Below are 23,801 nucleotides of genomic sequence, written 5' to 3' on the forward strand. Positions count from 1 at the left end.
GAACCCAGAGATCCTTCCGCGAAATCAAACAAGAACCCATAGATCCTTCTGCGAAATCAAACAAGAACCCAGAGATCCTTCCGCGAAATCAAACAAGAACCCATAGATCCTTCTGCGAAATCAAACAAGAACCCAGAGATCCTTCCGCGAAATCAAACAAGAACCCAGAGATCCTTCTGCGAAATCAAACAAGAACCCAGAGATCCTTCCGCGAAATCAAACAAGAACCCAGAGATCCTTCTGCGAAATCAAACAAGCAATACAGATCCTTCCGCGTAGTCAAACAAGCTCTTGTACGTATTCATTAAAATTAGGCAGATTGAATGCCACAATTAACTACATATGTTCATGAATTATATGTATATTAAATATGTAATATGTAAGTGTTGTAGGATCCATCTTAATATAATGCAGATACCATAATAAACAAATATCGAAAATACATCTAATTTCACAAATATTGTTTTGATATAGGCTATTATCAAATGTTTCTAACAGCCCATTTCAACAGCACAAACAAAAATCTATTTACCATAGTAAAATATTGTGTGTAAAATATTGTGTTGGTCATAGCCTACTTTTATAAAATATTGACTGGATTCGCGTTTTTTAGTCCAGTCAACATTTGCAATTCTAAATGTAAACTGGATTTGAAAATATCAATTAATTTAATGTTTTTCAAATATATTTCTGCAGACTTAATGTAATCTGTCTTCTTAAACGTGCAGTATGCAACTTTTGGCCACTAGGGGTCACTCATTCAAAATAATAACAACAGACGTACTTTGATGACGTCGGGAAAGTGCGTGGGCTCATGGGAGTTGTTGTCATTATTGCCACTGTCAACCAGCGAATCTGGCATCTCCAGCAGAAAACATGTTCACTGACAAGGTATTTGTTATATTACATCTCTATTATTGTTAAGTTTAGTTACGGCTTTTCACTTTATGTAATGTCAATCTAATGAAATAGCAGCGAGCTACCGTTACTTAACAAACTTATCAGTAACATTAGCTAATGTGTGAGACAGAATGTTGTGCGGGCGGTCGCTATGTCAACATACCTATAAGTTGGTAGGCTATGTTGACATATTAACCGCGCATCATAATTTGAGTTACTCAAATTATAGATATGTTGACATGGCATCCGCGATTGTCGAACATTCTGTATATCAACTGCTCAATAAGGAAATAAATTTCAATTTAGTTTATCATTACCAACATAAAACAGTAAATGAGAGAACCAGCACCAGCAATACGTTGTTCATAGGAACACGCGCTGTGTCGCTCCCCACGTTCATCAATCATTCTAATAAACATTTATTTTGGAACTCAGAGATATATGAATAAGTAGATCATTATTAAATCAATATTATATGTAGCTAGTATTAACATATGATAAAAGTGACGGTCACCTTATATTAATTGACCAAGATAGTGGCATATTACCTTATGAAGCTAACGTTACTTTCTCCAGCTACATATAAAACCAATAATAGCTAGTCCATCTGCGTTTTACACATGACATCATCGTGTCACCAAATATACGGATAGAAATACTTTTGAATCCGTTTTAAAAAAAATAGCTCTTTCAGTCTCCAAAAACAGAGAATCCGCCTGTTTGAAAAGCCGATACAAAATGTATAACATTACGTATTCAGCTAAACGCGTCTCAATGTGGTCAAGATCGCTATGCAATATGCAAACATACAGCATGTTATGATTATATGATTATTATGTTAGCTGAATGGTTACTTAAATGACTTGTTTATTAAAACGCAAGCGAGATCAGCATCTCTCTGCAGTCCGAGCTTGTCACGAAGATTTCGCCATCTTTCAAAGGCTTCTCCTAGGTTTACACGTCTCTTGCTTCTTCTACTGTCCCAAAATCTTCTCGGGTCATTTTTTTCACCCGTACGTTTGCGCTTTGTTGAGCTGGCAAAACGTACAGGCAAAGAGTAGTCATGATCCATTATCATACAGACTTTTTTATACGGGGGTTCCCCTTATACTGTCTGTCAGTGTTCCTCTTTGAGTTTGGCGGTTCCGCCCATAGGTTCCGCCGAGTTCCGCAGGAAGCAAGACGCAAACGTGGATATGACGTGAAAGACTGGCGACATAACGGAAATAAAGACACGGTCCGTGTCTTCGAATTAAAATATTAATTTCTCTGGATTTAGAAGTTAATTGGAACTGTCGGGATAATGTAAACACACAACTTTAAAAAATATATAACATAGATATAGTGATCTTTTATATTTTTAATGCTGAAACATTACATATTGTGCCTTTAACTAAGCACAAGTAAGAAAATTAGTTCAACATATATTTTGTTGCTCTTCCAACATTTTATTAATTGGAGTTTTTAGAGTGTATGAATTACAGTTACTCAATTACATGTCCAGGAACGCAGTGGAACCTTCCGGACTCCTTTCTCAGGTTGGGCTCCATTATATTGCAAAAATGCAAACTAAACTAATAGGTCATATGTTTAACAATAAGTATTCAATTCACAGAACATTTTAATGTTTAATGTGTAAAGTTCTTTCCTACCAACTAAAATTTATGTTGGAAAAATGTAAACACAGATTCATTATGCTTTTGTTTCATGAACGGGGTCTAGTTTTTGTTTATCAGACTCTTATTTGTAACTCTACTCTATACTGACACCTAGTGGCCTGGATGCATGGAGCTTTTGTATCACATCAGAGCCGTTTGTTTTTCCCCCCCTTTTCATCCATGTTTTTCTCGGTCATGCTCCATATTCATAAAGAACATTATTGGGTTCAATCTCATAAGCTTTTCACACGTTGTTGGTGGTTTGTGGTGGCAGTTCAAGCTCTCTTTGCAGTGACTGTATGTTGGCAAAGGCTTTTTTCAGTGCAGCGGCTGTGACCGTCATGTGTTTGAGTTTGGCATTTGATGTTGTGCCTGTAGCAGGGATTCCTTGTTTGGACATTTTTATTTGTGCAGTTGTATTTATTCTCTTGGACTGGTATATCAGAATGTGTATGCGATTCATCTCACTAGACTGTGTTATTAATTCAGGCTCCACTGTGTCTGTAGAGTGTATATTATGTGTTATATGGTTTGCTTGTTTTGTTTAGATATACATTTATGCTTATGCTGTACCTTGAGTATTATATAAATGTATGTAATATAATAATATAATGTAATAAAAAAATAATATAATATAATAATAAAATATAATGTATGATATTATATAATAATACTATTGTTTATTTTAATTTAATTTAATTGTTTTATTTTATTTGAATGCATTTTTTGAACGTATTTAAACCATACTGATTGTCCTATGTAGATAAATATTACATTTTCTATTCTATTCTATTATGTGATTTTCTATTCTATTATTTTATAATTATATATTATATTATATTATATTATATTATATTATATTATATCATATTATATTATATTATATTATATTATATTATATTATATTATATTATATTATATTATATTATATTAATCAATGTACATCACCTAAATAACATTTCTAAAATAGTCTAATTTGTTTCTCTGTGTAAAAATTGTTTCAATTTGCAAAAAATGTACACCTGCACCTTCATGTGTTGTTAGCCATTTGCTATCAATAAAGCGCAAAATGATATTCAGTGCTGGTGTATTTTTGCTGTTGATATACTACATTGATCAAGAACCATATTTAGCCTTAAGAACAATTTTAGGGTCCAATCTGGAGCTAATGTTACTGGCAGACCTCCCCCACAACTGTTAACCCTCCTTCTATTTTCACCCCATGCCAGTTTTGCAAATATAAACACTTGAGATCAAGTCATGCTGTTTCAGTAAACACATTTAGTTTCTGCCATATGGTCATCAAGGATAAATGTGTATATCTTAGATAGCTTAGGCTCTGAAATCTGATTGCGCCATGGACAATGTCAATATCATTTGATAGCTGTAATACATTCATTAAGTGAATATGTCTCATAATAATGCTGTTATAAAAGCAATAAACCACTCTGTTACAGTGCTTTCACCACAGTAAGGGAGTTTTAGGCATTCAAGTTGACGTCATTAGCTTTATTACGCTAATGCTTCCAGCAATGGTACAGATCTTGAACATCCTATTGTATTTTGACCTGTTTGTCTCTGTTTTGCAGTTGCACTGGGGCGAAACCAGCCCCTGAAGAGAGAGAAGCCCAAATGGAAGAGCGACTACCCAATGACCGATGGCCAGCTGCGGAGCAAGCGTGATGAATTCTGGGATACGGCACCGGCTTTTGAAGGCCGCAAGGAAATCTGGGATGCACTTAAGGCAGCTGCGCAGGCCTTTGAGAGCAATGACCACGAACTTGCTCAAGCCATCATTGATGGCGCCAGCATAACGTTACCACACGGTAAGAGTCACATGTCACAGACCAGCGTGCTTTGATTTAAACCAGACATTTGTGTTGAGATTTGGTAAGTTTGGTAAATACGATTGTTTCCTGTTAGTGCGTTTTATTGAAATATATTGAAAATATTATTTTCTCTTTCTATTCTTCTTCTGTCAGTTATATGGAATATGAATCCTAAGCACTTTACATGATGCAGTGAAATTTAAATATAAGTATGACTTACATTTCCAAATATGTTTTTGGTTCACATAAGGCCAATTGAACATGTTAAGCCCAAAGTATAAGTATAATGTAATTTTTGTCATCGGGGGTCCGTGGCTAATTTGTGTGACCACATGGACAGCCCACGTACAACAGCACATGCGCAAGGTAAATGTGCCAATAGGTGGCAATACGTGCATTTGTGATGTACTATGCAGTAGTCAAAGAAGAGCATGTAAACAAAAATCGTATATTTATTTTCCATCATTTTTATTTTAGTTCTTAACAATGCATGCAATTTTCTTCAATCCTTCCGAGCGAATGTCTTTTAAATGACACATCTTATGGCTGCCCTCTGATGTCTGGTAGAGTATAAAAAAGCAATTGTCCTGCACATTAGGGTTGCGAGTGGGACACACACTAATCCTTGTCTCTTCTATAGTTAACCTAAAGACTTTGCAGGGATTGCTCTGGAAACTAAAATGGGAATATAACTAATGAATATATGCTATTTTAAATACTGTAGTCTAAGCTAGAGACATGACGTGTCAGTCTGTGAAAATACATTGTCAGACAAATATTGATCTCCACATTGTTAGCCTTTTGTCTTTTTTTGCATGTCTTACATTGTGCATTTAACTTTAAATACTTCATTGTGTGTAAGAAAATAGCATAAACTACTAAATAAATGATGTTATTGAAATATTGTAAAGTGGTAATGTGAACTACTAGCCTGGATGCCAGCTGAACTCAGCCCGCCCACAACATTTGAGCTCATTGAGGTATTTAATAGCTATTCAAAATTGAATAGCTACAGGGCTCCAGACTGCCACCAAATGGTGCACTTGTGCAACCAGTAAATTTGGGCATGTATTTAACTGATACTGTCACATCTTTTTATTTGTTTTACAGTTTTTATATAAGTGCATGACTCAAATGTAACAAAGTCATTTTATTTAAAAGAAGAACCAATTCAAACATATATAATACAAACACAAAACCAGTGCTTATACTCTATACAGTAATCATTTATCATTTAACCATCAGCCTGTGTTATTACACCATTTTCATTACAATGGTAAAGTGTACAGTTCTTTCTTTGCTGCAAATATGCCAAACTACACGAGCCGAGCTGTACCTGTTTGCTATCAGTATCATTCAACAACTGGTTCATTAACTGGTTAACGTCATGAACAACATGTAATAATAATAATAATAATAATTATTATAATAAATAATAATAATAATACCAGTTTATTCAATTCATTCATGAACTAGATCTCTCATTCAGAATCAAAAGGATCTTGGTCAGTTAAGGGTGTATGCGTTCACTGAATTCAAAAAATGCTCCTTCACATCTCATACTCAAAATGCTATTGGCTCGAGATTTTGTAATTCTTTGAGTATTTATTAGTAGTACAGTGGAAATTAGCACGTTGATTTACGGCCCTTAAATTTCTGGCTGTGCGCCCCTAAAATGTTAACTTGGGGGAAACTGTGCTCCTTGTGAAAAACTTTAGTCTGGAAACTTTTAGTCCAAATTTTGACTCTACCATCTGACTGTCTCAACAGAAATCGAGACTCATCAGGCTAGGCAACATTTTTCCAGTCGTCAGCTGTCCAATTTTGGTGAGCTTGTGCAAATTGTAGCCTCTTTTTTCTATTTTTAGTGGAGATGAGTGGTACTCGGTGGGGTCTTCTGCTGTTGTTGCCCATCCGTCTCAAGGTTGTGCGTGTTGTGGCTTCAAAAATGCTTTGCTGCATACCTCAGTTGTTACGAGGGGTTATTTCAGTCAAAGTTGCTCTTCTATCAGCTTGAATCAGTCGGTATCCCAGTAACTGAGCAGATTGTGAAATACTCAGACCGGCCCGTCTGGCACCAACAACCATGCCACAATCAAAATTGCTTAAATCACCTTTCTTTCCCATTCTGACATTCAGTTTGGAGTTCAGAAGATTGTCTTGACCAGGACCACACCCCTAAATGCACTGAACATCTGCCATGTGATTGGTTGATTAGATTATTGCATTAATGAGAAATAAAACAGGTGTTCCTAATAATCCTTTAGTTGTGTGGGTATATATATATATATATATATATATATATATATATATATATATATATATATATATATATATATATATATATAGTTTTTAAGAAGAAAATAATATTTATGTAAAGAGATATAGTAAAACCTTTATTTTAGATGCTATTAATCGCAATTAATCGGGTTGACAGCTCTATTTAATTATTTTTTTATTCGAAAGTGATACCGTTATCATCCCAATGTAAAAATGCACATTTGTGAGAACCGACATCATGTGTATGTGTATTACATGCACATGATGTCTTTCATTGTCTTTACAAATGGACATTTCCAACTACTGGCCTGGCAGCAGAATACAGCAGTTTTAGTTGTTTTCATGTGAATCGTTTTGACAATACTTATGTCTGTACACGATAAATGCAAATAAAAAACTTTTCCGGTTTTAGTACACCATTGTCATGTAAACATACCCTTAGTTAGATTTATTTATTATACAGAAATGTTTTCAATTCAGTCATTTCCTTTCTTCATTAATTTTTCCACTTTTCACTAACTGCATAGTCTCAGGAGCTGGCATATTACAGCATATATTAGCCTATTGGCCACTGTTCAGACATGAAACTATGTCATCATTTGAATAAATATGAACTTCCCTGTGTTCCTCTGTGCGGTTTTCATTGTCTACATCTGTCTGGGTGCAGCTGGAGATTCTTGCAGGCAGTTGTCAGCGTCTCCTGAGAGCCCGGCTGCCTGGTGACGGCTTGGAAAAAAACCTCTCGCTGTTACTAGGCTGCAGTTGAGCTCTCCAACAGGACACATGCAGATCGAATCAACCCCTTCCTGTGAATCAAAACATACTTTTCCCCCTAGTCATTCTCACTTTTATTTTCCACCTTAGAATTCGTCTTAGTTGTGCAGTAGGAATTGGCAGGATGTTTTTTTTTTGTTTTACTGAAGTTTGAATAGCTGCTATGATCAGGTGATGATCATTTACATTTATTGATTGTACCAAATGGTTTTATTGCACAGTTCTTTCACAGTATGTTTTCTCTGGTTATTAAACCCGTGACCTTAATGTGGCTAGCACCAGTTCAGCTACAGGATTAATATAATACAATATATGCCTTAATAAGACTGTTAGCATGCTGCTGGATGTGTTCTGGATTTCACAGTAAGATATAATGTATATTTTTTGGTTATAATGTTATTTTTTTCTGTATTTATAAAATTATTCAGAAATACATCAAATATATTATGTAAATTATATGTATTATGTATTATATATGTTAATTTATACATCGGACAGTTTTAATACTATTCTATGACGATTTATTTCAGAAATACAATTTAATACAATTTCATTAATAATCATTATTTTAAAAAAAATTGTTTGAATAAAATTAGTGGTTTTGATGAAAAATACATTGAAACATAGTTAAGATGTATAAACTAATACATGTAAAAATTAATATAAATGGGTGCCAAGTTGATTTATCGTAAACGGCAACTTAAACGCAAAATTAGAAATGTTGCCTTGTTTAAGTTTAAGTTTTTACTAAAATTACTAACAGGAGATAAATAAACAACTGAAACTCAACTAAACCTTAAACAAATAAAAATAAACAAACTTAAATAGTAATATTTAAATAATAGTTATATATACATAAAAAACATAAAAGTACTACAAATTAAATATATACACACTAGGGCTGCACGATATTGGAAAAAAATTACATTGCGATATTTTTCCCCCCAATGATATATATTGCGATATTGAGAGCCTTCAATCCAGGCTAAAGTCAATAATTACCATTCCGTGATATTAATAATTTCACTAATAAGCAAGCTTCATTACAAGTGGCAAAAATAAATGTTGGAAAGTATGTGCAAACATGAAACTAAACCTCCAGTAGGTGGCAGCAGGTGACCGTTTTAATGAATGAGTCACTGAGTCGTTCATTCAAACGATTCATTCAAACGCTGAATCGTTCACGCTTGTTGCTATGAGTGAGACGTGTTACGGGTCTGCTGTGAACGCAGACTAAATTGCATCTAAAATGTAAGTGACTTTAAGTGAATGTTAATTAGTTGTTTATGGAACTGTCATATGAAATCAGTGTCAGTTTCAGTCGTGATGGTATTCAGGAAAACGCTCTAGTGTTGTGATTTCTCCTCGAGAGACTGCACAAGCGTCAACAGCGCGACCTTATTATCATCAGTTCATTATATAATATTATCCACAATCGATCGCCACTTACACTAAATAAATGCACAAACATTCTTGCATTTTGGTGATTCGGTAGTTATTTTTTGTTTTAATCAGGCTCTTGTCAGCCAGGAAAGTAAAATTCTCTTTCACTTGTCCCTTCAAAACATCCACATGTCCCGGACAAGCGTTAATGTCGAGCCCTGCTTTGTAGTCGTAAAGATCTTTGTGGTGCCGTTTTAAGTGATCAGACAAATTGGTGGTGTTTTCTTGTTTTTTGGTCACAAGACACTCCATGCAAAGTACCTCTTTTTGTTCAACATCCTCCTTTATGTAGCCGAAATAGTCCCAAAAAGATGATTTCTGGTACAAACCTTTTTTTCCCCTCTTCGGATCCTCTTCAGCGAACCAATCACTGGGCAGGCACGCGGTGCATGTCACTCCAGCAACAAACTCGTGTTTTACTGTGTGCTACCATTCTCTCAATACACCATGGGCTACTACCCTTCACATCGCATGTTCCGGCGATGTGACTATCACACATGCGCACATCGCAATGTCGATGTTAAAACAGAATATTGTTCAGCCCTAATACACACTAAATTATAATAAACTAAATTAGAAACGTAACACTTTTGTTTTTTGCCCCCATTTTTCTATGTACACAAAAGGGATATTTCTTGCAAACATTTTTCACAAATCTGTGTTAGTGAGCACTTCTCCTTTGCCGAGATAATCCATCCACCTCACAGGTGTGCCATATCAATATGCTGATTAGACAATGTATGATAAGTAGGGTTGGGTTCCTATATAACTGGTATGTACCGGACAAAATCAGAACGCAGATTTCAGTTCCTTATGTCGGTGCCGCCCACTTAAGTTTAAACGCGTGTTCGCACATTGGCTGGCGCCAAAACAGAGATAGACGCTCTCAGCACTCATCACGTATCACAACTTTTCAGTGTTTTCAACCACATCATGTTTATTTGGGTTCCAGACATTAAAATGCTTTCCTGTAGCTCAACGGCTTTCCTGTAGCTCAACTAGTAGAGCATGGCGCTAGCAACGCCAAGGTCATGGGTTCGATTCCCAGGGAAAGCAACACATGGCAATAATGTAAAAAATGTGTACCTTGAATGCAATGTAAGTCGCTTTGGATAAAAGCGTTTGCCAAATGCGTAAATGTAAAATGAACCTAAATACTAGCAAAAAACACGCTGATGTCTATGGAAGCGGCAATAACAATCCTTTCAGACAGTTATAATTTGACTACATATTTTATTCATATCAGATAAACATTATATAAGTTACTATATAGTTTACTCTTTTCTTCTCTAGTTCACCGGTCACTTACTGTCATGTATTTCGTGAGACGAGGATGAATTTATGTGATGTAAAGCTGGGCATACACTTTATGATTTTCGTCCGATTAAGAGCCGAATTCTGACTCGTGCGATTCTTTTTTGGGTCGCGCCTATTTTCAGGTTTATCGTGGGTCGTTTGTCGTGAGGTGTTCGTGCAGTGTACAGGGGGAAATGAGAGGCGACAAACCTCTCACGATCGGGAAACAGATGGTCGGATGAATTTCTGGCGTGTCAGAAATTCTGATCGCCCTTCGTGAGGTTATCGCACAGCTGAAGCAAAGCCATATTTTGCCTCAATGGGCCTGCGCGAAAGCAGAAGTTTACAGTTTTTCTCAATCGATTTGACACATTTCTCCAAATGAATGTAGTTGCTCTCAAAACTATTAACACAGCAAACTAAACACACTCATATGTTGGCAAAACAGTTCAGTATTCACTGCATAATGAAGCATTGCAGTTTATTCTATTAATGCATTTATCAAAAACAAATACTACCATTAAAACTAAGTGTGTTCTCTGTTGATTTAATACAAAATTCAGCTGTAGATACTCTAATACATGAATGAAATACACATTTTTCATGTTCTTTAATTGTGTTATTCAAAGTTCTTTAATGATTTTAATTGATTAACACGGAATATTCTTCCAATAAATGACCAAATAAATAAATAAATAAATAAATAAATAAATAAATAATCTACTGAAATCATTGAATCAGTGAACTTTAGATCTTACCTCTCAGTTAAATCTGGTCGAAAAGAATTTCATCAGCATCATAGCATTTTATAAATGCATGAGTCGTGCATTGTGGGAATGCTGGATCCATCCTTGCGCCTCAACTTCTCCACAGGCCTCTTCAATTGCTTGAAGAAGACTTATTTGGTTGTAAGGGTTGCGATATTTTCATCTCCAAGAGGAGAATATGCTGGAAGGAACATCACCATGATATCTGGGTGATGCTTGAGCCACTCTTGCACCAGTGCTGAAAGGTGAAATTGGATATTGTCCCATACAACTACACAATTTCACAATTTGTTCCTGATCACTCTGCATAAAATGGATTTCATTGAGGGGGTTTAAAAAATGTAGGAGCCTTTCTGTGTTGTGCCACCCCAATAAAGCGTGTGCCACAGCACCAGTGGATTGCAGCACACATTTACTGTGGCATGATGTTTATACTATGCTGAACTTTCTGTCCAGTTTCTCTCAAGTCAAGACCATCATTTATGACATGGTCAGTTAGGGTGGCTCTGATTTATTTGAAACCTGTCTGTACGCAATCCTTCTACCTCTCCCCCCTCCTGTTACATTTTGCTCTCCCCTTCCCCTCTCTCCATGTCTTTTTATTTTATTCTATTGTGCTTTCCACTAATGCCATTGCCTTCCACTCTACAATCTCTTGTCACGCTACTCCTCTTCCTACATCCTCAGCTCTTCTTGCTCCATCTCCTCTTCCTGTACCAACTATTCATATCCCCTAATCTCTCTTTTATCTCTTCCACTATTCTCAATATTACCCTTCCTCTATCCTCTCCAAAACCTTTTACTCTTCCCATTATATATCTTCTTGAGATATATATATATATATATATATATATATATATATATATATATATATATATATATATATATATATATATATATATATATATATATATATGAATTTAATAGTTTTTTGTAATTGAGATAGCTGTTTTAACAATTGGGATATTTGTATTTCGTGTGTTGCGTGTATTACTAACTCATCAGATATCAATTTGGGGTTAACTGAGGACATAATGTGTGCAACTGACTATTTTACAATTCACAGTTTTGTTTGTTGTGTTTTGAAAATGGTAACAATGCTTGTTTTTTTTTTTTTGCAAATGTTTTTCCTGATATATTAAAGATTTGGTTGGCTGTATGAACTGCTGTGATAACATTAGGGAATTTGAGAAATTTCCCCCCCAGTGTTTTGAGAAAATTATGCTTTTGATTTAAAATTTGTATGAAATGAAGGATAATTTACTATCTGTTTAGGACAATTACAAAGTGTGCTGATCACTTTGTTAAATGTTTTGAGAGCAGTTACCTGAGTTTGGAGAAATGTGTCAAATCGATTGAGAAAAACTGTAACCATTTCATTTTTAAAAGCAGCAAGAAAGAAAATGAAAAGAGGGAGATCTTTAAGTTATGTAGGCAGCTATCAAATAGCAGAAATTAAGTTAACTTTTGTGCCTCCAGTTTGCGTTGTAAAATGGATAATTAGTTTTCTAAACCACCGTGTAGGCTACAGCATATCTAGTGCCTCTTATTCATTTAGCAAGTTGATCTGGGGCTACTTGTTTTACTTTCACACTTAATGCATTTATTTACCTTAATTTAATATTAATTAATATTTACCCTACCAACGGGAAATGGGAACTGTTGTCCATCATTTGACGCAATAATGTTGCCCTATTTTATTTTTTTATTTCATGAACGTGAGTGGATATGCAAACGCAGTCTCAAACCCAGTCAGTTATTCACTACAGAAAGTGAAAGTAAAATCTGACAAGCTTTCAGCGCATATTCTCAGAGACAACGACAGAATCTAACTGCCTGATAACATAGGCTATAACTGTCTTAATTTATTTTTTTAATATTTCTCTTTTGGTCCATTTTGTGAGAAAAAAACTGAAGAAAAGATAGGCCCAACAAGTTGTAAACCATTTTGCATGTAAAGACTTATGCTATGAGTTTGTGCCTAAATGTTGTGGGGGGTGAGACTATTCAACAGAGACCCAATATAATACATTTTGATCAACATGACATAAGCAACTTATAATGTAGGAAACAGCAGATATTTGTACATAATCATTTGCATGGACGTACCAAAGCATTTGCAACTTGTTCAAAGAAATAAGAAACTGCTTTTTTGATGTGCCCAAGTGACACAATGATGTGAGAATTGAACAGGTAGTTTTGAGAATTTCAATTCTGATCTGAGAAATGTACCAAAGCGACTGAGAAAAACTGTAAAACCATATGAAATTAACGTGAGTCCATATAGAGTAATTTTGTATGAATTTTTGCACATGTATCAACTGTCAATGCTATTGACATTGAATCATAACTGACACAAATGGGTGGCAAGTTTTTTTAAAGTTTTTTTTTTACTGTAAAGGCCATGTACATTTCCATGCATGTATTCTTCATAAAACCACCGCTTCCAAAACGTTCACCTCATGGTGGCCTTTTCAAAGTATAACCCCCTCCCCACCACACGGAGGACCGGGTGATGTCCAACGGTAAAGAGTTGCATGAGACTTTGTCAGCAATGCAGTCATAGTGAGCATCTGTAGTTGTTTCAGCAGCAGGAGAAATTCCATCCACAGAGGTTTTCGGGGTTCTAGAGCTGCTCTGCTTGTCATGCATCGGGCCTGTGGTTGTTCGACATGCACTGCACTCAGGAGAGCAGTGTAGGTGTATTTATAGCTCGGAGATTCACGTAGTGAAAAGGTCACAGATCGTAACCAGTCTCCACTTTCTCTTAACCTCTGGGCGTGAGTAAACAGAGGTGGGTTACGCAGTTCTCGGAGTGTTTTTTGGTCATGTTTATGTGAAGAGTAGTGGCACTTAGAGTCTTGAGTGCTCGTCAGCAGTGTTTTTGATGTCCGTTCACTTTATTGCTATTGAATCACATTGCTCTCATAGTGTAGAGACTGAGTATTTGGAAATGTTGTACTATAGATGTCCTTGAATGTGTCTAACTGGGACAGTAGTCTTACAGCACCGTAGGGCCTCTTTACTGTAACTGTTGAGCTCATCGTATTTCTGTATCTCTGATAGTATAAATAAAGATCTGCATAACCCAGTTTTATCCCAGAGGATCAAGTGCAGCTTTTATTATTGAAGTAAAATCACAACTTGTTATTTGTCTGCGTTGATACTAAAACATTTTCTAACACATGCCCTAATTGATTCTTTTTAATGGGCCTTATTCATGAAACATAATTTCAAATTGAAATACTATTTGAAACAATTTTTGGTAGCAGTTATTTTTAAGGTGACTTATTATAGTAATAACAGTAAATTACGCATAAGTAACTAACCTTAAACCAAACCCTAAGCATAACCATAACTCTATAGCAAGTGCATGCAGTTAAAGCTAAAGTAAGTTAAAGTAAAAGCCTTTTTTGGTTAAAGATGATCCAAAATCTTTTTGAGCAAGTAAATAACCAGCAAATCTCCTTACCTTGGCTTGTAATAATGTGTTATAATTTGAGTGGTACTGGTGGATTTCTGCAGGAAATTCAAGGATTTATTTGCGTCATGACGTCACGTCTGTATACATAAAGAAGGAGTCTGGTTTGGATGTGAGGAAGCTGCACAGGCCCGGTTCCAGAATCATTGAGGGTGCTTCTGAAATTACTGAGGGTGCTAAGCAACGGCTCCACCAAAGTGGTATAAAGTGAGAAATGTATGTTTACAGGTAATTTACTTTAATGCGTTACTAGTATTTGAACATATCATCTTCTTGAGAACAAAAAAAAAAGCTTATGTGAATTTTGAATTTTTTTTTAATTCCTATTTTATATGCGATATATTCTACTATACAGAGGACACCAGAACCCCTTTATTGAGGAAATTAAAAGACATGAATAGACAAAATTTTTTTAGATTTTATTTTCATTCATCCAATCCATTTATTTTCAACTTATATACAATTTTGTATAAAGATTATTTTCAATGTTATGAAAACCTAGAATAATTTGATATAGGCTACCATTTTAGGCTACTTAATGCAATATGTGTGTGAACATGGCCATAAATGCCATTTCCTTTCTAATTTGCATTTTTAATGTGTTTTGGGACTATATGTAATGTACAAAGACATGTAATAATATTTTCATAAGAATGTCTTATATTGTATAAGAAAACTTAAAACTGTGTTGTTAGAGAAATTCGCTAAATAATAGGCGTTTCTCAATGTCAAGGAAGGATCCTCGGAAGCCAGAATTCCGAGGATGCCACGTCATCAACACTCGTCGAAGGACTGTTCCAATGTCGAGGATCCTCGAATTTCAACCAAGGACTGAGTCCTTCGTTCGAAAAATATGTCATATACAGGAAAGGATGCATATGAGTAGCCTTCGCGCACTTCGCGTTCTCAAATCACCCACAATCCTATGCACGCAGCTTTGCTATCTTCAGACGTTCCCGGAGTCGGAGCGTGAACGGGGCAAATATGCTTGTATCGGGGTTTGTCGATGGGAAGGAAGGAGGCGGGAACCGGCGAACGTTTAACAACTTTATAATAAATAATAAACAAAACGAAAGTAACGCGGGCGACTGCCCGCACCCACATAATAAAACATAAACAAACCATAACATAAAGTCCAGGTCTAGTCCTTCCACGCTCCTCCAATTATACTCCCGTCACTGCCGTGAGCCGAGACCGGTGTGGCGATCAGTTGCCGCTCATTATCACTCCACCGGCCCGCTCTCACGGTCCCTCACCTCCCTGCTTTCCACAATGCTTTTATTTACGTTTGTTATAACCGTAGTAAATATAAGAAAAGTTTACAAATTACTACTGTATTGATATAAAAAAATATACAAATAACGTTACACATAACGTTATTGATGGCCAACGGACCTTTTCACTGACGTAATGACGCAAAGACGTGCACTTGCTAGCCTGTTCCATTTACGTGTTCTTCGAATGCTAAAGAGGAGCCTCGCCTAGCATCTGAAGGAAGTGACTTAGAAGGATCAGTCCTTCCAAGGAAGCATCCTTGACATTGAGAAACACCTATAGTCTCTACTGATGCAAAACCTCTATTCTGGGTCTCGGGGATATTTCTGTCTCATGTAGAGTTCCATTTATATTTAGATGTCTAATTCCAAAACTTTGCAGCAAGCAATATTGGCAGTCGATTTTATAAATGAATGACTGTAGCCTCGAAAGAGCCAAGATCTCTACGATCACTACAATGCTGTTGCTTTGTCAGTTCATCGTGATTGCACAAAGTTTCGCTATAAAAATGAAGTTGTCAACAATAAATCTCTTACTTACATAGTAGCTTGATTTTGTTTGTTATTAAGAGGTTTCGCGAGCCTTCATTAACTCCGCACTGAATGAGCTCAACAATTTCAAGTGGTGAGATTCTGATCGCGTTCCAGAGATAAACAACTGTCTGTGATTGGCTGCATCACTCACCGCTGTGTCTGTGATTGGCTACACCACTCACAACTGCAAAAGCACGCTGTAAATAGATGCATTTGACGCTCTCCAGAGCTCGGACACAAATGTGAAAATCTGCCAAATCTGTTTTGCCAATATTATTACTTTGTAAACTGAGGGTGCTTTTGCTTGCGTTTGAGGGTGCTTAGCACCCCCCGTAGAACCAGGCCTGATGCTGCAGGTGGCGGATCATGTACAGTCTGTCCTCACAGCAGCTGGCGTAATTAAATTTACCATTTTGATGGCAGATTGTAATCCAGAAAGGTCCAAACGACAATCATCAGTGGCAACTGGAGATTCACCTATTGTCAAAAGCAAAAGATCAGACTGTATAGAAATCTACAGGTAATGCTAATACACAAATACATGTATGCAATGCTAATGTTGTTAACAATAACAGTATAACAATACTAGGGGTGACCCCGAATAGTCCAAGATTCGATGCATTGATATGCGGAGCCAGATTCGACCACCGATCTCATAATCGAATCTTTGCGGGTGTTATGAAACGAGGAGCATTCCATTTTGGCAATATGGGGGTGCTATATAATCAATATAATGCTGAATAATTTGCTCTGTTTGTTGAGATATGAGCTAAACAATCATTAGATTTAATCACCATTGGTGCCATCCTTTATTGTAATGCTTTTTTTTCTCAGTTGGTCAGAACAAAAGTGGCTGACAAATTACTTACTTGTTCAGATGACATTTTCCAGTGAAACTTGAGTCGAATCTGTGATTCTGAAGTACAGTGTCCACACCGGTGCGGTGATTAAATGACAGCCGCACATACTCCTCAAAACATCAGATTCATCCTTGCCGATGCTCAACCTATGTAACGATAATCGTTCCTCAAATAACTGCAATTCCAGGTTTCAAACAGAGATGGCGACAAGGAGGCAAAACTTACAGACAGCAGCTTTAATTAATATTACTCAGTACTACATCACCTTAAAATATATAATAAAGTGTAACCCAATAGTCAAAAAAAGCTTTTTAGTGATGTTTCAGTCATTTTGGAGGCGACATGCCATACAATAATAACCTACATGTGTTTGATTTAAATAAAAAATGACTCCACAGAGTCATATATTTGGGAATCAGACCAGTTATTGTTAGCTAAAACAAATTTAAAAAAAAAATTATTAGAGATGCCGAAACTGAGCCTATTATTCAGAATGTTATCTGCCAAAACACAATAATTTATATATAATATAAATATAATATAAATAACTATATGCAATATATATATATGTATATATATATATATATATATATATATATATATATATATATATATATATATATATATATATATATATATATATAATTAACATTTATATAAATATATAAATAATATTTACAGTATTAACTGTAAATAAACTTTTAGTTTTTTTTACAGTTTTTTAAGTTTTTTTTAAAAATTACTAACTAATGACTGTGAACACTGGATAACTTTCCTGAGGTAAATGCAGCATTAAGTGACGTATTGTTTACTAGCTGTATTATTGACGTCTTTCCACGGTTGAAACACAGATTGAGCGATTACATGAAACATGCCTTACATATCTTTTGATGTTCATGCATGCCTGTAACTTGTATTAAAGAGGAAGTTGAACTGAGGTGATACAGGGATCTGTCAGCATTATTCAGTGTGTTGATGTAATTTTCGCTGAAACAGAAAGGCAGGGTAGGACGTATCAAACAACTTCTCCCCTTTTTTTAAACGGCCAATAGCGTGTAGTCTATATCACAGCTAGGCCAGAGCCGTTGAGCTGTGTAAAGCCGCAGTTTCCTCCTAATCACGTTCCGCTTCTCATCATAATCTCCTCCATATTCTATAAAAACATAGCAGTCTGTTCAGAATTCAAATGGGTCCAATACGTTTTGTGTTCTGGGCTAACTTGCACATTTGACCCGCTCTGTGCTTTCGTGTCTCTGGACCGGAGCTGCGGCAGTTCACATGACACTAACGTGAAACCACACTTCATTCACCCCACTGGAAAGCATATTTACACATTTTGAATCTTTCTGTATGCTCTATATAATGCACTATGTGCCTTTCACCATGTTTAAAATAGTAAATGTGTGAGTAAATTACTGATTTTAGCTGCAGCTTCAGAGTCTATTTATTATGGAGAGGGCAGGACGTTTCAGATTCTAGAGAGCATTTGATTGGACAGAAAATCTTATGAGAAGTTGAGAAGTGTGAACGTTAGTTGTGAATGTGGCCTCACACACACTTGATTCACGCCTGGCATTTCTTACCTTGGGTTTTATGTTTGGGGAAGGAAAAAAATTCCACCCTCCTTCCAAAACTTTTAGGATAGGTATCAGATTTGCACAATCCATACGCACAAGTTTGCATCAGCATGTTTCCCTTGCTCGAAAGCTTGACAGAACTTCCGCGCCTAGTTACGGTTGCTAAGCTACGATTGGCCTGTGGCAGTTTTCGGGGCGTGGCTTATCGAAGGGTCAATTGTATATAAATAATGTTAAAATACCACTGAATCAGATGAGCGATGTATGCTCATTTCACTTTAGAATCAGGGTCATTCTTTTAGAAATGGGTTGAACTAAAATTGCCATTCTGTAATGTTTGATCCCACAAAAAGAACTCCTACATTTTTATCTGTACCATGTAGACACTAGACAGATTCCGAAATGGGGAAAACTTAGATAAACCTATTGTCATGAGGATTACGTGGCAGCTGTTATCAGGTACAAGCCGTTTTCTGGGTCTGTTGATACTGGGGCAGTTACTGTATTTGACCGAGAGCCAAGAAATCACCTCTGAAGCAGCTCTTGAACATTTATTGACTCTTACTGGCTGAAAACCTGCCTGAAGGCGTTTGTCAAAGGCACATTCATATGATGAGGGGGTACTTGAGATTATGATTGAATAGAGACGAGGTTCACATGGAGGGAATAATATGTCAGTGTCATTTCCTTCTTGCAATCGTCTTAACTTTGAGTGACACAACTAGGACATTGATACCCTCACACTGTGGAGAATGCTGATTTGAAACATCTGCAAGGAAACAGTTCGGTGCCCACTAGGATATACAAAAAAAGTTGGGACACTGTACAAATTGTGAATAAAAACAGAATGCAATGACGCGGAAGTTTCAATATTTTATTCAGAATACAACATAGATAACATATCACATTTTTAAACTGAGAAAATGTATAATTTTAAGGGGAAAATAAAATTTTAAATTTCATGGCATCAACACATTTAAAAAAAAAGTTAGGACAAGGCCATGTTTACCACTGTGTGGCATCCCCTCTTCTTTTTATAACAGTCTGCTAATGTCTGGGGCCTGAGGAGAAAAGTTGCTCAAGTTTAGGAATAGGATTGTTGTCCCATTCTTGTCTAATACAGACTTCTAGCTGCTCAACTGTCTTAGGTTTTTTTGTCGTATCTTCCTCTTTATGATGCACCAAATATTTTTATGGGTGAAAAATCTGGACTGCAGGCTGGCCATTTCAGTACCCGGATCCTTCTTCTACGAACCCATGATGTTGTAATTGATGCAGTATGTGGTCTGGCATTGCCATGTTAGAAAATGCAAGGTCTTCCCTGAAAGAGATGACGTCTGGATGGGAGCATATGTTGTTCTAGAACAGTAGTTCCTGCACATTTTGGATGTATTCCTATATCTGACACACCCATTTCAGATCTTGCAGTCTCTACTAATGAGCTCATGAGTTGAATCAGGTGGGTTAGATGAGGGAGACATACAACATGTGCAGGGCTAGTGGTAAGCTGATGTGTAAGCTGCCCATGCCACACACACTCATGAAGCCCCTTACCATCAGAGATGTGGCTTCTGAACTGAGTGCTGATAACAACTTGGGTTGTCCTTGTCCTCATTAGTCCGGATGACACAACATTATTCAGCATTGTCTTCTCTTCCGCGTTTGTTTTCAAACCTCAAATAAAGATTCAAACGGTCATGAATCAGCAGATTGATTCATGATTCGGATCACCAATGTCACGTGATTTCAGCAGTTTGACGCGTGATCCGAATCATGAATCAATCCGCTGATTCATGACCGCTTGAATCTTTATGTGAGGTTTGAAAACAAACGCGGAAGAGAAGACAATGCTAAATAAAGTCGTAGTTTTTGTTATTTTTGGATCAAAATGTATTTTCGATGCTTCAAGAGACTCTAATTAACTAACTGATGTGACATATGGACTACTTTGATGATGTTTTATTCCCTTTCTGGACATGGACAGTATAGTGTGCATACACTTAGATACACTGTTGGACTAAATCTAAAATATCTTAAAATGTTTTCTGAAGACGAACAGAGGTCTTATTGGTGTGGAACAACCTTAGGGTGAGTCATTAGTGACATAAATTTAATTTTATGGGTCCTTTTAGTACTGCCCCAGTAACAAGCTGTTGTAACAGTTTTTACAGTACAATTTTATGTGTGACATTTGGTTTAGTGTCAAAGGAAAAGCATCTGTTACTAACTCATTATTTGTTCCAAATATGACCTTTTGTCCATAGACCACTATATGATCAAATTGTAATTAATGTACTGGTTGTTTTATGGCTAGACTGAGGCATTCATGTTTTAAGAAGTAAAAAGAAGCAGCAGCATAAAAGTCATCAATAATGGTTGTGGATAATATTTACTTTGAAGTCACAAGATATTTGTGTGGGGAACAAACCAAAGTTAATGCTGATATTCTTCCCCATGTTGTGAGCTGTTTAAAGCTGCAACCCGACAAACTAAATTAAACTCCAATTTGGGAACAAATCATTTAGGCTGGTTTTGTGAACTGGATCAACAAATTCATTGACAAATTCTGAGCGCTTTTTCTGTCATGAACTTCCATTAAAGCTGCACTGAATAAAGACTTCATTTCTGTTTGTTCCTCACACAAAGCTATCATTTGACTTCATAGGACAGAAATGATATACTACTGCATCTTTTTTTCTTTAGTACCACAGATGAAATAATTTAATTTGTACTTTTAGTTTTTATTCTGGGTTATTCAGAAGTGCTTTGAGTTTGATCTGATGAGCAGTAAAGAGTTTCACCAGAAAGTTTCAGAAGCAATTATTGTAATCTTGTCATTACTGATACAATCCTTAAAAACAAAACTTGTGTCATCTTGATAGCATGCATATTATATAGTATTTTTTTAGCTGAATTCCAAAGAGGTGTAGCTCACTATGATTAAAATGACTTACTTCCTCTTTGGAAGATGCCAGTGATGTAATCTTATTGTTACTGTGGTTAGAAACCCGTCCCATTGCCATTGATTCATTACTTCTACTTCCTCTTTGGTCAAAAAAGTTGATAGATCCACAGTCAGTCTTTATGTCATAGGAATGCTCATCATGTGATGCGCTTGTGTGTTCATTTTACTTGTAGGATTTTAGGATTTCAAAAAAAAAAAACCTTAATACCAGTTCCAAATAATACCCAATGTCTGTTCTACGGAATCAAGAGCCTGGAGGATTTCTGATGCTTCTTAAAATATTATTTTAATTGAAGTTTGGTTTTGTTTTGTTGTTGTCAGAATTCATTTTGGTTTACATTAACATGTAAATGCTGTTTAGAAATGAGTTTAAATGTGTGCCAAATGCTAGTCTGAGGAGGGCTTCCCCATGTAAGTCTTAGTTCCTCCCAAGGTTTCTTCCTAACTAAATCTGAGGGAGTTTTCCTCATTATTGTCAACTTTGACTTGGTTTGTAAGACATTGTTGTTTTATAAAACTGCTATTGTGACCCTTGTGAAGCCTTGTGAACATCCGTCCATCCATCCATCCATCCATCCATCCATCCATCCATCCATCCATCCATCCATCCATCCATCCATCCATTCATCAACCTAGGGGTGGGCGATATCTCAATATTTAAAATATATCGAGATATTTTTTCAACTCGATATGGATTTTGACATATCGTATATATCAATATATTGTTTATATTTAATTCTGATTTTGCCACTTTGCATGTTTTTCTTCTCTGTGCTGTGCTCGCTCCGCTCGCGCGCCTCCCGTCTCCTTGCTTTTGTTCCCCATCCCCTCGCGTGTTGTCTCATTGAACACGGCTGCTTCCACAACCAGGTGAGGATTAGTTATCATGTTGACAAGCGTGTGCTTTGTTTAAGACTTAGTTTAGAGACCATTATTTTCCTTCTAACACAACTGCTTGCTTAAATTCATAAAGAAATATTAATGTTCATCATAGTTCAAATCACAAGTTTCACCCACAGTCAGGTGATTGACACTATTGGTGCGAGACGCACTCACAGTCGCAATCATGTCAGTTTATGATTCGTGTCTAACTGATCGCATGATTTTCGGTTAAAATGTCAAAATGATCGCATATTATTTGAAAACATTTAAAAATTATTGCAAAATCATTATTATTATTTTGTCAGCTTTATCACTGGATTATGATGAATAGGTCTATTCATGTTTTAACCAAGAGGGAAAGACGCAACATCCCGGGTGTCCTGAGACACAGTGCTCTTCTTTAAGTTGTGTTGTATCATATAGCCTACCTTCTGACGTTCATATTTCGTTCTGTAAGTGAAAAAGAAAGAAAGCTTGCCTCATGGGTAGCCTGCATGATCCGCATGATGAGGCACTCAGTCACGCTTTAGTAAAGAGCACGACATATAGCCTACTGTTTGAATTTTGATACAAATTTAACAGGAACTGGTGTTATGACAAAATCAGTTTATTTATATCTCAGTCATGCCCCAAACTTTCTGCAAAATGCTTACTGTTTACTTTAAATGTAAAAAGAAGAGTCTTTGATTAATCTTTTGAAAGCATGAAATTAATGAAAAGAAGGCTATTATTTCTTTTATTTTACAGTTAAATTGTTATTATTTATGTAATCAGGTAGTTTTTTTTAAATGTCAAAAGCACTTTTTTCCTACATGAACTAACTACCTCTTTGCACTTCAATAAAAAAAAGACTTTATAATATTTGGCATATTCGTTTTTGCGTTTTTGGGGGGTTATTTTTCCCGTAAAGATATCAAGATATATATTGTATATCGAGATATATTTTTTGCTCCATATCGCCCAGCCCTACATCCATCCATCCATCCATCCATCCATCCATCCATCCATCCATCCATCCATCCATCCATCCATCCATCCATCCATCCATCCATCCATCCATCCATCCATCCATCCATCCATCCATCCATCCATGATTGTATGATATTGTCTTGTGCTTCATTGGAAGCAATGAAATCTGACATTTTAATCAAAGAAGTTCATAATAAATGTAATACATTTTCTCATTTGAATAATGTTCCAAAATATAGCACAGAACCATGAATATTTCTTGATTTTATCCATTCTATTCATTTTTTTATTGTTTTATTTGAACACTGTTTA

The 23,801-nt window shown here is 36.1% G+C and overlaps 1 protein-coding gene and 1 non-coding gene across 2 annotated transcripts in view; both read left to right on the forward strand.

The window, feature by feature from the left end:
* The window catches only part of ubtd2 (ubiquitin domain containing 2), a 45,368-nt gene that overhangs the window by 20,953 nt on the left and 614 nt on the right, over window positions 1-23,801 (forward strand). The window contains 1 exon segment of the mRNA XM_067424196.1: window positions 4,148-4,384. Coding sequence (XP_067280297.1) covers window positions 4,148-4,384 — 237 coding nt within the window.
* Window positions 9,866-9,940, forward strand: trnaa-agc (transfer RNA alanine (anticodon AGC)). The gene has a single exon. It is a non-coding gene; the product is annotated as a tRNA-Ala (tRNA).

Source organism: Pseudorasbora parva, chromosome 18 (genome assembly GCF_024679245.1).
Source record: "Pseudorasbora parva isolate DD20220531a chromosome 18, ASM2467924v1, whole genome shotgun sequence".
Lineage (NCBI taxonomy): Eukaryota > Metazoa > Chordata > Actinopteri > Cypriniformes > Gobionidae > Pseudorasbora > Pseudorasbora parva.